The sequence below is a fragment of the Leptinotarsa decemlineata genome, unplaced genomic scaffold (genome assembly GCF_025532065.1).
Source record: "Leptinotarsa decemlineata unplaced genomic scaffold, Ldec_3_MD MMD2_tig00026354_RagTag_RagTag, whole genome shotgun sequence".
Classification (NCBI taxonomy): domain Eukaryota; kingdom Metazoa; phylum Arthropoda; class Insecta; order Coleoptera; family Chrysomelidae; genus Leptinotarsa; species Leptinotarsa decemlineata.
Window position 1 is genome coordinate 15030880 of NW_027412702.1, and position 16844 is coordinate 15047723.

General features: G+C 34.0%; 1 protein-coding gene across 4 annotated transcripts in view; it reads left to right on the forward strand.

Moving 5' to 3' along the window:
* Positions 1-16844, forward strand: part of Dyrk2 (Dual-specificity tyrosine phosphorylation-regulated kinase 2) — a 191251-nt gene that overhangs the window by 147025 nt on the left and 27382 nt on the right. For 3 of the 4 annotated variants that reach the window (XM_074184497.1, XM_074184495.1, XM_074184496.1), the window contains exons 4-5: positions 12320-12500; positions 14739-14902. In XM_074184497.1, the coding sequence (XP_074040598.1) occupies positions 12320-12500; positions 14739-14902 (345 nt within the window). Of the gene's footprint in view, positions 1-10058; positions 10219-12319; positions 12501-14738; positions 14903-16844 lie in introns of those variants that run through there. The other variant, XM_074184498.1, reaches the window with a different exon arrangement.

A 16844-nucleotide genomic window follows, 5' to 3' on the forward strand; every position in this document is an offset into this window, starting at 1 on the left:
CCACCATATCCATGGTGATGGTTGTTTTCTGATAGGTGTCAGTCCATTAACCTTTAGTGTAGGGAGTTGAGACTGATCTGAACGAATTGTTCCTTTAGATGATTTGAATTACAATAAACTGAAACAATAAACAGTGCAAAATTTCAAAATATCTAAAAAATGTTGTTCACTGATACGACACTCAACCCACTGAACCTCAAATACATCTTTCTAATTTTTATTCACATTGAATAAATACTTAGCCCTGTTCAAATCTATGAAAAATATTCCAGTCTCTCAAGAAATTTGTGAAATTTATGAACACATTTGAATTACTTAATTTCATCATATTTCATCAAAAACTCGTTGGCAACGAGAATGATAATTTACATAAATGACCTAATGCCTGAATGGAGGATGTATAGATTGCTATAAAAAATTCACCCTTTTCAATTTAGACCATTTTACTGATAGCATCACAGATCGCTGATAGAAAAAAGACGAAAAACGTCTTGAATCAAATATTGGAATAAAATAATAAATTATAAACTACTATCGACCCGTCTCGGCTTTGCACTGATAGCAGAGCATAATAAGCATACATGCTCTATTTTTTTTGTCATAGTATCGCATCGTCTTGTAAGTAATGATAATGATCTTCATTAAAATTAACTCAAACAAAAGTATGTTCAAAACAATCAATTTCAATTTTAAAGTAGGTGAGTACCTATTTACCTATAGACAACAAAATAATAATGCACCTTCAAAGTAAATGGATAACAAAATAACGATAAGCTTCCCACTAGAAAACTAGTTCAAATGCAAATATTTGTGTGGAGTAAATAAATTCAAACCTTACGTAAACGTTCGAAAGAAAAAGTAACGTTTTCTCTGGATCTCACTTTCATTACCACTGCTTTGGAATATTGAAACTTTTCTCTGATGCCTATTAAAAAGAAATCTATTCTGCAAATTAGCTTTTGCAGATACCTCTCTCCATAATCATCATCATCTACAATCAAACATAATTGTTTCGAAAAGATTTGAAATTGATGGAAATGGATCATAAAAAAGCCACTTACCCACATTTCTCTCAACGTGTTCTGATTCATTAGGATCACTTGAATCATGTCATTTACTTGATTAATAAAGATATCGAAATTGTTTACCATTTCAGTATAATTACTAACTATTCTGAATCCCCTTATTTGATATAGACGTAAGTAAAATTAATAAAAACAACCATTTAGTCTTGTTGAACAATAGAAACTGATGTTTGAAGGTGGTTGACAATGTTTCGTGGTGCATCTCATTTATTCGGAATTCCATTGTCTAATATGATATAAATTGCTTTGAAATTCCTGAAAGAATGTATAAAAATTAAGAAGATTAGCTACAAATAAATAACAATTATACTAGTAAAAAAAAATGAAATTACAATTAGATAAAAATACAAGCAACAATTTGAAATTGAACTATTACTTCAAGACGTTTTGATTGTTAGTGTTCATAATCGTTTTCGGCTGATGACTTTTTCCTCCGAGATCTGACTATTTATAGGTCATTCGAGTGCTTTCAGCTATCCCCTCTTCCCTTCCTCCATTTCATCAGTTTTAGTGGTTGCTGACCGGAGTTGGCCGTGCTCCGCTTGATTATAGGTTTCCATATGTTACGTATCTCTACGTTAGCTTGGCTAAATGCGTTATTGGACAACATATATGCGGTTTCTTTGAATTTTCTCCTAATCCAGTATTCCTCCTTGTGGATGATTTCAGCTTGAGATCACTTGATGTTATGTTGATGAGTTCAAATATGCCCTGCTATTTTGCTAGTTTCTCCTCGCTTTGTGTGTTTCTTGTGCACGGCAATGCGAACTTTCAATGGCCTCTTAGTTTCACCAATGTAGGACTCTCCGCACTCCGGATACCCTGCAAGTGCGAAGAATCCTACATCCCTTGGGAAGCCTAGATTGTCTTTGATACTTGAAAATTGAGTCTTATGTCGATCTCATAGAAAGCGTTCTCATAAAGGATGTCATCTCTATATTAACTCAAGCATATTATTCAAGAATAGTTGAGTCCAGCAAAGCATTTTAGGTTCAGCCTAGTACCACTGAAGAGACAAATGTCGAAACAGCGCTGCCTAGTGTTGAATCACGAATGATCTGATCATCTAGTCTCTCAAGAAGTTGAAGCATTCCAAACATTTGATAAAATGTTGATCTGCAGCATTATGTTCTGTTTCATAACTCTTCTACTGATATAGCACTTATTGGATATCAGCCTTTCTCTAGAAATTCTCTGTCAATTATATCAAATTAAAAAAACGGAATACTCACATAAAAAGTTCCTAATTGCTCGATATAACTTTATATAGTACTCAATTGTAATAACAGCATCGCGGTTTTGTCATTTCAACTCAGCATTAACCTACCTAAATGACAACCAGATCACTTCCTAATCGGACACATTTGATGAGCTTAGTCCTGCGATATCACATTGCAATAAGCCATAAATAACGTTTTTCAGCCTAAAGAAATTAGAACGCTTCTATAAAGATAAGTTAAGAGCATTGTTTATGAGAAAGGGTCAAACACGCGCACATTTAACATTATTAATCCTCGCACATAGTGGCACTTCCTTCACGGACGTGAAGAGAGGATTAATTCCACGGTATGATCGTACAAGATGTTCGGGTTCCATGAATATCAGTGTAGTTTCCGTACATCAGGGTTCATAAAATACGTTGTTCAACAGTTTTGGCTTCTAATATGTATACATATATTTCAATTGAATGGGTAGGTTGAACATAATACTTCAAAATTTACACAACACTAACATTTAAAGCTAACAGCTCTGTTTCGACACATTGTGTTTTATTTCGAGCGAGATCCCCCCTATGCCCCCGGGTTGAGTGCCCTAAGATGAAATCTTCCCCACACGGAAACGATGTGCAGAAGCACATGCACCCCCACTCATCCTGAGTGGACCTCAACCTCCTGATGAGCACTTCAGCCAGATTGACATCTGACCTACTGCGGTAGAAAGTCAGCCTTCAGGTGCTTGTACTTTATTCATCTGTTATTTTTATTTAACGTGACTTTACTGAATGTAATTTTTCCATAGGACCCCCTGAGCGACTCTAGGGGATGGTCTCTGGTTCTGTTTCGTTGGCCTCTTGTATTTGTCTCTTTCGCAGAATCCTGGGTTTTCCCTGTTGAACGCTTCACGTAGATCGCGCACCGCTGTACTGGTGTGTTATCGAACACTTTCGAACACATTTTCTGTGTGTTCTCTCATATTCACGTCTACGTAGTGGGTGTTTAGGTCCAGGTCCCGGTATATGAATCTATTTGGTATGTATCTTATAGCGTTTACGGCGCTAAACGCTGAACATAAACGTCTGGATACTGCGTCTGTAAGTCGCTGCACACTGGCCTCAAGCAGTGCAGGCATACAGGATTATTGGGAGTAGTACGATCTTGATTGGCAGCAGTTTTACGGGGAGTCCCATGTTGCTTTTGCGATCTATGATCGGATATAGATTTTGTCGGATGGCTCTTGCCAACCCTAGTCTCTGCCGTACGTGGGCCCTAAACGTTAGTCTTCTGCCGAGAGTGACTCCCAGGTATTTCGCTTCGTTGGTCCACGGCATCTCTTGTCCGTTGGAGATGACGTTTCCTTCCGGATGTACCATCCTCCGGGTGAACAGTATCGCCTGACTTTTGTCGAGGTTTATACTTATTTTCCAAAGGTTGGCTAATCTGTCCGCTTGATGTTGCAAGTATCTGGTAACTTACGCATGGCTAGTTGATCTCGCCAGTAGAGATGTATCGTCCGCGTAGAGTGCCAACTTGTTAAAGTTGTTCTCAGGTTTGGCAACACTTGCTTCTGCTGAGAAGAGGTGTGGCAAAAGGACTTCATCTTGTGGGGCCCCTGCTTCCAGTAATCGCATGGTGGAGAGTTCTTGTCCTACTCTGCAGCGGCATCGCCGGTCAGCTAGAAAAGATTCGATTAGTCTCACCATTTGTTTTGAGTAGCCAAAATTGCTCATTTTGACAGTAGTCCGTAGTGCCAAACTCTGTCAAACGCCTTGGAGATGTCAAGGAATATCGCTCCTGTATGGTATCCTTTGCCGAGGTTGAACCCTTCTGTCGCATAGTCTACAATCCTCTGGACTTGCAGCTCTGTCAAGTGTTCGGATCTGAAACCGAACTGCTCAACTGGTAAGATTCCCAGTTCGCTGGTTTGGTCCTCCAGTCTTTTCAAGGTGACTCCTGCCACTTTGCTTATGGAAGGGGTTAAGCTTATTGACCTATGGTTATCCGAAAATATGTGGTTCTTCTTTGGCTTCGGGATGTGAATGACCGTGATGTGAATGTCATATATGATGTCATATCCTTAAATACTAATGCACTTGGTAGGTATACAATGAATACAATTACGTTCATTATATTAGTTTGAAAATGCCCCTATGGGACGAAACTGCAGTAAAGTTAGTTACAATTAAAAGTGGTAAATAAACATAGATAGTTTCATTTCTCATTTTTCATATTTAATTTCAGACTGTTATGTTAAATGTGTAGGATTTTGTGTGATATTGTGAGTGTTTTCTGTGAGATGATTGGCGTAGTTGGAATCTTGTTTATTAAATCTGTAACTACTCAAATGTTCTTCGAATCTCTGGTTGAAATTACGTTCAGTCTGACCTATATATATATAAGGCACTACAGTCATCGCACTTGAGCTTGTAGACCCCATATTTTTTAATTTGACCCATGTTGACAGGAGATGACACAATGTATCGAAACAGCTGTTAGTATTGTGTAAATTGTGAAGTATTATTTTCACCCTACTCATTCAATTTTCATAAAATACTTCTGCTTAAAACATTTTCTAAATAAGCACTTTCGATAAATTCACCTCAAAGACCATGTCTCAAAAGAAGTTTTAGATGCACAGGGTATTGCGTTTCTCCGTAATGGCAGAAAAGGACTATTTTTCAAATATATCAACTATTTTATTCTTGTTATTGAAATGGACCCTTCATTCTTACACAGCACGAAATTTATTCAAGCTACGATGCGGCCTGGCCAAATTATCTTGTTTTTTTAGATGCTGATATTGAATGAAATAATTGTAATTAGGCTGTTTGCTCAAAGATTTGGAAGTCTGTTCAATAACTTTGATTTAAATTATTTTTTTTAATTTCCCTTCAAGAATACAAACATAATATTTCTAGTTGATCTTTAATAATGTGCATTTTTCAGAAATGTGTTACCAAACAGTAAAACCTCAAGTCAAATTATCTAAAAGAACAATCCGTTCAAGCCAGTGTCAACTCACCTACACTGTAAGTTGATGGACTGCCACCTATCATAATAACTACTCCCCTGGCTAATACCATGAAGGGCATTGGATCATATCCGACAGGTATCAGTGCAGAATTCTTCACAGAAGCAATTCCTAAACATGCTGTTGGCGATACAACTGACGGAATCAATTTTTTCAATTGTTGGAAAGGGCACACTTGCAGTCCCGTTTCGGGTTATTTGCCCTTTTGTCAGTGCAAGATATGTCCATCATCAACATGAAGTCGATGATTTCTCATAATTGAAAATCGAATTTCTTTCTGAGTATCATTTCTCGAACAAGGCTGAAGCGAACGACAAACAACATATTTGTCATCGCCCCATCTACCCGTAAACGAGGTACTAACCAACCGTATATCCGAATGGTCCAATTCCTAGTGTGAGGAAAAAATCTGCACGTATAGTAAGAGGCCTACTTGAAGACTGGCTGTAAATCAAGTTATCCAAAAGAACCATTCTTTCAATCTAATCTCAACTCACCTACACTGTAGATTAATGGAGTGACACTTATCAAAAAACAACTACTCTCCTGGCTAATATCACGAAAGGCGCTGTCCGAAGCTGGCATCAATCTCAATTCACGATTCATTAAATGAAATTTATTCAAATAACAAGTTTAGTATGCCTTTCAGTTGAAATATTCTGATTTCCTTTCATGTTTATTTAAAATTAACCATGCAAATCTTTTAATCCGGATTGTTTCAAATATTAAATCACAGGTAGGTTCAACGAACAAGGATATTTGTGAATACAAACGTGAACAATTTCTCACTCTAACCATTTCATTCATCTGAGTTTATGAATCAACCAGTTATTTGTGTCGAAAGTGATTTTATTGAAATCCAACATAAACGCAGTTACTATAGCAAATAATCTATTTATTGAGGGTTGAGGTTCTACAGTAAGTTACTACAGTAAGTTTTGCTGATTACCTTGGATAAGTTGCTTACGGAGTTTATTCAACCTAAGTTTAATGTGAGAACCTTCGAAAGTTCAAATTCGACGATTTTTTCGCTGAACCTATGACATAAATATCGAATACTTCCTTCCTGAGTTCAGAAATGCTGTGAGTCATGATTATTTGAAAAATAACATTATCATTACATTATTGTGAGATTTTCACTTCGCAATTCAGAAAGATTTCTAAGCTTTCTTACTATTCCGTCACTCCAAGATAAACCTTGTTTGCTGTGAGATGCCAATCTCAATTAGTGGTCCACACCTGCCTTGTGGTCAGTCTCGCATGTCGAATACCTGAAACAAATTCAATTATATCAGATGAAAAATTACAAATCAGTTCACTTCAAACGTTTCCTAGAATACACTGAATTTATCGTAAGCGTGGGCAAACGTATCGTAAATATATCATTAGTGAATGTCGTGTGGGCTAATCTAGAATCTAGTTACTTTATAAAACATGTATTACCACTTCAAAGAGATTGACTTCAGTCACTTTGAAATAGGTCTCAATAATAGTGTGCTGATACATTATTTGAATTTGTGTTCCATTACATTTTCTCGTGTCTTCTGAACTTGTTGCACTTATTTTTAGTTTTGAAGTAACGGCGCCACTTCGTCTGGCTTCCCCTTCTCTCACTCATACGTCAGCTGAAGGCAGGCTCCTCCTCTCTCGTCGAACAGACCATCAGTGTTTAGTGTGCGACAGACATATACTGTTGACAGTATTTCAAAAATCTAACCAGCAAACAAGTAATATTATTTTATTATGTGTAACGTAGCCTGAAAATGATACTAATTTTGTGTATGAACATCATCAGCATCATTATTCAATCCTACAAAAGTAAAAATTGGCTTATGGTAGCTATAATGTATGTACATACAGAAAATAATCAATAAAAGATTTCAATAATAAATAACCTTTCCTCACATTATCATATTAATATACATACAATTTAAGTATTCACCTAAGCTTTTCTCAAGTTGAACAATTTCAATATTAAATAGTTAAACTTAGATTAGTTTAAGGAATCGCTTCTGTCTGGCGTCCCGAGACGCACACGATTTCTTATACAGTGCTTTTCAGATAAAAGTATCCACCTTTAATAACTTTTGTAATACTGGTATTTAGGAAAAATCCAAAAACACGTCAATTTATGTTGGAAGGGGCAAGCATTATGGCTTATTTAAACTTACTGGAAAAGCAACCCCCTCACCCCTAGCATCATCCCTTTTTTTTTAATTACTTCTCATATTTTTTATGTAAAATTTGGATACTCCTCTTTGAGCTGATTTCAAAAATGTATAATACTTGTAGGTTAAAGTGGTTAGTTTATGAGATAAACAATTTTTCTTTTAATAGCACAAATTTTACTTATTTTTTACTTTCACCTTATTTGCCTGTACAACAGTTCAAACTCTTTAATCTGTTTAACTGTGCTATTTATTCTACTTCAAAAATCCAAACAACAAAAAACTCTACTTTTTATTAAAGTTTGACATTGTCAACTAGAATTTGTAGTCACTATTGATAGTGTACTTTGATTATTTATTTTGTTTCGCTGAAATGGTTTACTCTTTGCCAGAAAGAATTGAAATTGTAGGTTTATACTACCAAAATAATAATTGTGCAAGAGCTGCTGCTAGAATATTTAACGAATTACATGACGGAAGACATGCAACTCATAAGTATGTAATTCAACTGATGGAGAAATTTACCACACAGGGTCTGTTTGCAATAAAGTGCATAAGCGAGAGGGACTCGTAAATAACGAAGCAATCCAAGTGGCAATTTTAGAGCAAGTCAGCTTAGAGGCTCAACAACCCCAATCGTTGTCAACAATAAGTAGAGCGATCGGTGTTTCATCTTCTACAGTTTTCCGAGTTCTACATAAATTCAAGTACCACCCATACAAAGTTAAGTTGGTGCACGAGTTGAATGAAGATGATTTTGATCGTCGTCTAGAGTTTTGCGAATCAATGACGCAATTAATCAATAACAATTCACAATTGTTAAACAGTATTTGCTTTTCTGATGAATGCTCATTGTCATTAAATGGCTTAGTAAATAGGCATAATTGTAGATATTGGGTTGAAAGTGATCCACATATTATGCGTGAATTCCATAAACAACATCCTCAAAAGTTAAACGTTTGGTGTGGTATCCTAGGTGACCACATTGTCGGACCTTTCTTCATCAACGGAAATTTAAATGGTGAATCATATCTTGAATTACTCAGGGAAGGGGTTGACCCACGTATTACAACAATAATAGAAAATTATGATAACCTTTCCGAAGATTTACTGGTATTTCAACAAGACGGAGCTCCCCCACACTATGCTATGCCTGTCCGACAATTTTTAAACGAAACATTCCCCGCTCGTTGGATAGGTAGAAGAGGGCAGATGATGGAGTGGCCACCTAGGTCACCGGATTTAACACCCCTAGACTTCTTTTTATGGGGGTATTTGAAAAAAAAAGTTTATGCTACCCAACCAGAATCTCTGGATGATTTACGAGAGAGGATAGAAAATGAATGTCGACAATTAAATCCAGCCGTATTAAGCAATGTCAGAGAGGCATTTCAAAATAGATTATACCATTGTATGGAAGTGAATGGTACTCATTTTGAACACTTATTGTAACTTCATAATAAATAGCACAGTTAAAAAGATTAAAGAGTTTGAACTGTTGTACAACCCATTTTATTACAGGCAAATAAGGTGAAAGTAAGAAATAAGTAAAATTTGTGCTATTAAAAGAAAAATTGTTTATCTCATAAACTAACCACTTCAACCTACAAGTATTATACATTTTTGAAATCAGCTCAAAGAGGAGTATCCAAATTTTACATAAAAAATATGAGAAGTAATTTAAAAAAAAAAGGGATGATGCTAGGGGTGAGGGGGTGGCTTTTTCAGTAAGTTTAAATAAGCCATAATGCTTGCCCCTTCCAACATAAATTGACGTGTTTTTGGATTTTTCCTAAATACCAGTATTACAAAAGTTATTAAAGGTGGAAACTTTTATCTGAAAAGCACTGTATATTTCAGCCTGAACCAACTTCTTCAGTCTCTACACATATACCTACTTGATGAAATACATCTTTATGAAACGTGAAACAGAAATCGAGAATACACAATTTGGATTCGAATCATGAATCCCTGCAAATTACCATTCTTGCGGAACTAATAGAAGTATTGAAATCAAACATAGAATCAACATTACCTACCTGGATCTCTTAGGTGTCGATCTTCAAATCTCCTGACAAATGGACTGTATTCATTGATTAGAGGCTGCAAAGCGGTGATTTTCCAAAGAGCGAAATTTTTTTTTAAAAACCGTAATATGGGGCCATAGCGAACTGCTACACTTTTTTTTAATTCTGCGTTTCATTTAAACAGCTATGACCCTTACAAAACCCTTAACTCGTTAAAATAACTTAGTCCGCCTTTTCGTCTGTCAGATTTTCATGTTGATTTTCATCATACTGTATGTTTAGATCCAAATAACTACTATGTTTATATATATTCGTCGCCGACGTTCTCGAATATGATCCTATGGAGATAATGTTGTACATTTATTTATCTCATCCTGATGCTGCTGACTTTGCTGATGAAACGTGCCTTAGATTGATTTTTGACTATCCAAGCAGTCGCTCAACGAAATATTTGTTTATAATACTTGCCGGTAGACTGCCACCACGTACGGAATTTTAATAAACATGGCTATATTCATGATTAGTCTGATAACCAGTCGGGTATACAAAATCAGAACAGCCAGTATGAATAACTACGACTCACTATGAACAATGGATTTCAACATTTGTGACGGAAGTGTTGCTTGTATTTTGGGTCCATTTTTGCCGATATTCCGAAATTTTGACGCGTTAATTGTAAAAAAAATATGGGTAAGTGATTTTTGACTCCGAATTAGCAAATATCTTAAAATAACCGTAATGTTATTACGATTTGTGAAATATTTTCCTTCTCGATTAAATGTTAACAGGCATTTTTCGAAGATGAAAAATATCTGACAGATATTCATGGATAGATAAATAGAAGCTAAACTAAATGTTTAATGTTTATGTTTATGTTTTTTCCGATTACCAGCTATCACACCCCTACGAACGATAACCATCAGAAGTCGAAACTTGTGCGAGCTAAGGACTAATGAGGTCTTATTTTTTAACGTGTGATTCCTAAAAGTACATTTTTGCTGACAAAATCAAAGAGTATTATTATATATATACAACGTACAACAACCCATTTTTGGCAAAAAATGATAAACTAAACATATGACAACATGCAAATGACATACTTGTAAAATAGAATAAAAGACAAAAATTATGTAATGACAATGACAAAAATAACTGAAGTTTTTGTATGAAAATACGAATATCAAGTTTGTTAATCAATTTGAACTATAGAGTACTCGATCCAGTAAAGTGCTTGTTCATAACGTTTCTAGATTTACTTAAATCTTTCATATTTATTGGCCATCATAGGCCTTGATACTTTGCTAATATCCGACTTCTTTATTACATGGTTCAAAATTGAATTGAGTGGAATTGTGGAAGATCTCCCTGTTTCACCTCTTTTTATTCAAACTTCAAAGCTTTTTATAACTGTGCTCCTTACTTTCACTTTATATTTGGTATTGTGCATTGTCACCTTCACTGACTTAATCAATTCCTTTGCAATTTTACACTTCTTGGGTACAGAAATATATAATTTGTGTCCCAGATAAGGAGGGCTAGCATAAGAAAATTGGAAACCATGAAAGATACAAAGTTGGTTGAATTAGGAAAATATTGTTTGTTTTAAAGCTAGATTGAATGCTGTTCTGGAATTTAGGAAATTCTCATCAGTTCCGAAGATATTCGAAACGTACTGAATTAGCCAATTTTAATAGGTTAATTTTATGCCAGAAATTCTACCTCACATTGTACAAACTACATGTATATTCAATAACTATTCTTTGCTGAATTTTTGTATCTGCTTAAGGTGGTGGATATTGTCATACTTTGGATTTCCATTTCCAACAATTTATTTCTAACTGCTATATCCAGTAGTATTATATATCAGGTGTTATCGTTTTTTGTTATCTTTCTGTATAAGTAAGAAGTGTATGACAGCCTGATTCACTTTGAATGTTGGCTTCAGCTCCAGCCAGTTATGTTCCATATTCCATTTCTTACTTCCCCATCCTCCTCTTTGAAAACCTTCGGAAGCTATCTTTTCCATCTTCCTCTCACTTTTTCTGGGTCTCGTGATAGCTTTTCAGCATCAACTTCAATGAAAATGTGTAGCCTTTCATTTCTATAGTCGGTGTAATTCGATTCAACAGTGTGAGTCCTTTATACTGTTCATCAAAAAAAAGCGTCATCATTGGCCTAAAGCACTACATAAATTGCCCTTTCAATTTTATTCACCTTGACCTAAAAAACAACACTCAACAGAACACCATATGGAAGATTTTTGCACAAATTACGGTATTTTTGCATTATATTCCAAATTTTTCATCAAATAATAGAACTTACTGAGTTCGAATTGATTACCATCTTGCACCACCTTGACCACCATGCCCAGCAAAAATTGGCGTTCCTCAAGGACTTGTAATTGCCCCTCTGCTTTCCAATTAATTTGTCATAGATCTCGTGAAAGAATTCGAACACAATATGGCTAATTGGCGATTAACTGCTGAGCTCGAGCGTGTGGAAAAATGGCCTGAAGTAGGTTCTGTCTCATGATAGACTAAGATGAAGTTTTATAAAAATGTTTGTTTTCTACTTTCCTCATAATATATTTGATGGAAATGATAGAAAAGGAAAAATACTCTTGTCTTTCTTATAGCCCCGTGAACTCAATTCAAGTTGCGTTATTTAATATTTGACAATCGGTTGTTCAAATTAGTAAAACTGAAACCATCATTATCACGAGATGTCACATACGTCCGTTCCGTCATATAAAAGTTCGCAATTTCCAATGTACCGTCTCTCCTTTTTACAGCTGCCATTACTAGAGACAAGCAAATCGTCTTCCAGGCTCAATCTCAACCAGGGAAAACAGGTCACCACCCCAATGTCGCCAACGGTGGATACATTTCCCGCAATCAACAATAACAGCCGGAATGCTCACGAGCTCACCAATAACAACAAAGTGGAGAATGGTTTTCCGATGACCCCATCAGGTAAGACATAAACTTTATGAGATATTATGTCGGGTTAGTGATTGTTCTTTTCTTACCCAAAATGGGGTCAGTTTGATGTGATTTGCGGAAGTATGGAGGGAATAAAATACAACTCAAAATCATAAACCATAAATATAGTGAAAAATCTACAGGGCGTCTATTAAACATGCGGCAAAAATTAAGTGACTATTCTTTGGACTATTCTAAGGATATTTTGTCATTTGATGAGTTTTGATAGAGCGCTTTGTTTGGAAGATACGGGACGAAAAAGAATTTCGACAATAACAACTTTGGTAATTTTAAAATTATTAATGTAGCCAAAATAAAAGTGTAGCCGTACTACAGTGGACCTACTAAGTAATAAAAAATCAATTGGTACCTTTCAACAACATTCCGATTACTACAAATGGCTGCAGACATTGAATTTGAATAGTATGTCTCGTAAGTGATCCTGGTGTTTTTGAAAGAGTTCAGGAGTCAATGAGAAGATTGGATTCTTGCTCTGTATCTTCGAAACAAAGCGCTCTATCAAAAATCATAAAAATTATCAAAATAAAAACCAACAATTCGAAATCAATACTCTTTACAGTAACAAAAAATTACTTCTTCATAAAGTTCCTCAAGGTCGTATTTTGGGTCCGATACCAGTTAATTTTTATCTTGGTGATTTGCTTCATTTTGAGACGGTAGGTGAAATTCAGTCTTTCTTTAAATAATACAGTTATTTTAGAATTATCAAGAAATTATTAGATAGTGCTTCATTACTGATGAATTTTGAAAAAAACAACTTCTTCACCAATATCAGACCCACTCGATATTAGAAAAGTCATCAAAATTCAGAAACTAATCGTAACAATTACTTGTGCATAATGGTTGACAAGCAAATTAATTCTTTACTGAAAAAAATTGAGGATCCTTCTGTCGAAATTAAAAAAATTATTGAGTACCCACCATTTCAATGTAGGAACTTCATTTTGTTACTGTTTAATCACAACAAGGATATAGAATATTGGGGAAGGAGTAAATATAACCCTTTTGAATACATTTGATGTTATTTTCCTGGAGATAGTCTACAATAAAAATATGACTATTCAAGGGAACTTCTTTTAAACAAGAGTGAAATAAATATTTCTATTGTGTATTGTGTGCATAATTTTTTAGAACTGTTAGTTGACACATCTGATAACTATCAATTCAACAGTAAAATTTGAGCTGTAAACTTTCGTCATTATGCTCACATTTTTACCTAAATGAATGATATCAAAGAATTACTTGATGATTACTGCTGGGCCTGGTGCTATATAGAGTTTCCGGTGTAGATTTAAGTACTTCCAGAAGTTCTAAATCGTGAATTAGTTCAATGAGATGAGTTGACGCATCTATCCCAGAACAAGGAACTGAGAGTATGTAAATATTTTCTTGATGCGTGATAAATATCCGCTCTCTCGAGCATCTGAGATCGATGTTGAATATTCCCACAAAGAGTACGTTTATATTTTCCTGTGAATAAACATTGTAATGTTATTGAAAATCTGATTATTGATGGCAAAAAAAGGTTAAATCTGCTTCTGTTTGGACTGTGTTGTTGCATATTATTAGATACCGAGACAGGTAACCCGAGTTCATTCGTTAATTTTTGTTATTGACTTTATATGGTATTACTGAAAATTAAGATAAGGATAGTGGGTCATATACAAAATAAATATCTAAATATTCAGTTTGAAACAGCCATATATTTAGTGAATCCTATAAAGTAGGTTCTGAAATTTTGTTTTTTATGGGTGCTAGCTAGGTCTTGATGAACAAACGACTTGAATGTATCATAGTTTTTTGTATGCACCTACAATTTTCCACTAAGCTAACAAAGAATTAGATTTCTTCATCAATTTTCTTCCTATTTTCAAAAAGGCATAAAATTATTTCGATTCTAGAGTAGATTAAAAATATTTCACGAAAGACAATAAATAGATTGATTTTCATGAGTAATAATTTTCTATTCAATACATGCATTCAGTACAGTGACATCCATTTTTTTGCAAGTTTCCAGGAAACAATACCTTCTTTATAAGAGTCAATGTCCTTTCGTAATAGTTCATTATATTTACGTTTCGAAAAATATGTTTATGAATTCATTGAGAATTCAAATAAATGTTCGGCGTTATGTAAACTTCGAATTGCGATCTACATCTTCATTAATAGAGAGAGTTAGATTTATGCTGATCACACGTATTTTTATAGAGGCCCTTCGTATATATGGAAATCGACTGTCGGACTACGAAAAGACTGAAATAGAAAAATATTCAAAAATATGGTACCTCGGATTAACAGCATGCAAGATTCATGGAGAACAAGGAACAACGCAAAATGGTGGATACGACGATGATAGTGGAAGTTATAACAAAGTAAGCGCCATAAACACACATTCAACCATATATGTGTCACCTTTAAGTCCAAAAATTCTAACCTAAATTTATAATGTCAAGTATATAAAAGTAAAGTTCAAAATTAAAAATTGCATACCCACCAATGCAAAATATGAACAACTGTTTTCAGATCGAAACATTCTATATTCTAAAAACATAACTATGATCTACGGTCATATCAGATATATAATTCTAATCTAATTTCAGCTACCTGAAAAGAGTGGATACAATCAAAAATTTTATTAGATTTGAACACACTACACAAACAAAAAAATTAGTTGTTTCATGTATTCAATAACAAATAAATAAAAAAAATCAAATATAAATTTCATAAAAATCAATAATATTCATGATCATAAATTACATTTCTAATCTAATTTTCGGCAGAAATCTGTATCTAAAACAGCTCTGAAATTCAAAAATCAATTGAAAAAGTATTCAAAGAATTAAATTTGAAATGCAGGATTATATAGTCAGAATCATCTGAATATTTTCATATTATTATGTTTTATATTATTATATTTCATTTTATTTTATTATATTTTTATTATTTTATATTATTATATTTTGTCATTTTAGTTTTTAATACCTATATACAAACTCAATATTCACTGCTCACTATATATATTGTGTTTTCTTTTTCAATATTCCATTATTTTGTTAAATTTTTATCTTAAGGTAATTTAGTCGATCCCTATTCATAAACATTTAATGTTTCAATACAAGCAAAAAAAATAAAATACCCATTCACTAGTAAAAATTTTGTATAAAAAAGGCAATACATTATTGAATATTACATTTTAATCATAGGGTGATGAAGCATAATTATCTGGTAACGGGAAGCTATACAACTCGATTTGATCATTCATTAGATATTGGGAATTTTTTTACTTATTGATTTTCATACTTTCGAGAAGGTCATTTTTCAAAGCTTTTTTTTCGGAAATGAAGTGCTTTGAATTAGTGTCCCTCTATAAAGAGGTGAATAGCATAAATCAAACCTATTTTTCCACTCTGAAAACTGTTCTTTTATGCGTACTCTGAATGTTCTTCCAGTTTGACCCATGTTAGATATTGGACATAAACCACAAGGAAATTCACACATACTATCGATCCATCTGACACCAAACTCTCGTCTATGTTATTTCAAATATGCATGCTGAACTTATTATTGGTTTCAAATATAGCTTCTAAAACCAATGATGACTTGAGCATGCATATTGAAAATAACAAAGACAAAAGTTTGGTGTCAGATAAATCAGGAGTGTATGAATTATCTTGTGGTTCATGTCCGATGTTTCACATAGGTCAAACTGGAAGAACATTCAAAGCACATATGAAAGATCATAAAAATAGTTTCCAGAATGGAAAAATCAATATGTTCAAAAAACTCCCAAAGTCAATGTGTAATAGTTACAAATTCTTGGACCTGTTTTTCAGATAATTTTCACGAGTGAATAAATATTTTTCACTTTCTTACCTGTATTCACCCGCTTCTGATAGTTATTGAACTGATTTTATCTGCTCCTTCCAGGAAACTAAAACTGGATCAGGATTGATTATCTGATTGTATTGTAGATCATAGTAATGTTTTCAGAATGTAAAATGTTTCAATCTAAAAGTAGTTGATCATATCTTGCTTGAGAAAGCTATTGTATACTTGCCACGGTTTTGTAAACCTTTTTATAGTGAAAATAAAAATAATTCCCATAAGTGTTTTAGTTTTAAATAAAATTTATTCAAATGAAGGAAAGTGTATTATAGATTATAATATAATGAAATTTGCACCTAGAGTAAAATGCAGTGAATTGTTGTTTTTCATTTACTTCTTCTCAATGCGATAAAATGAAATCTTCGATGGTTTTTAGATAAAATAAAATGAACACAAAAAGTGATAGACATTTTTTTAGAGTTTCACTGC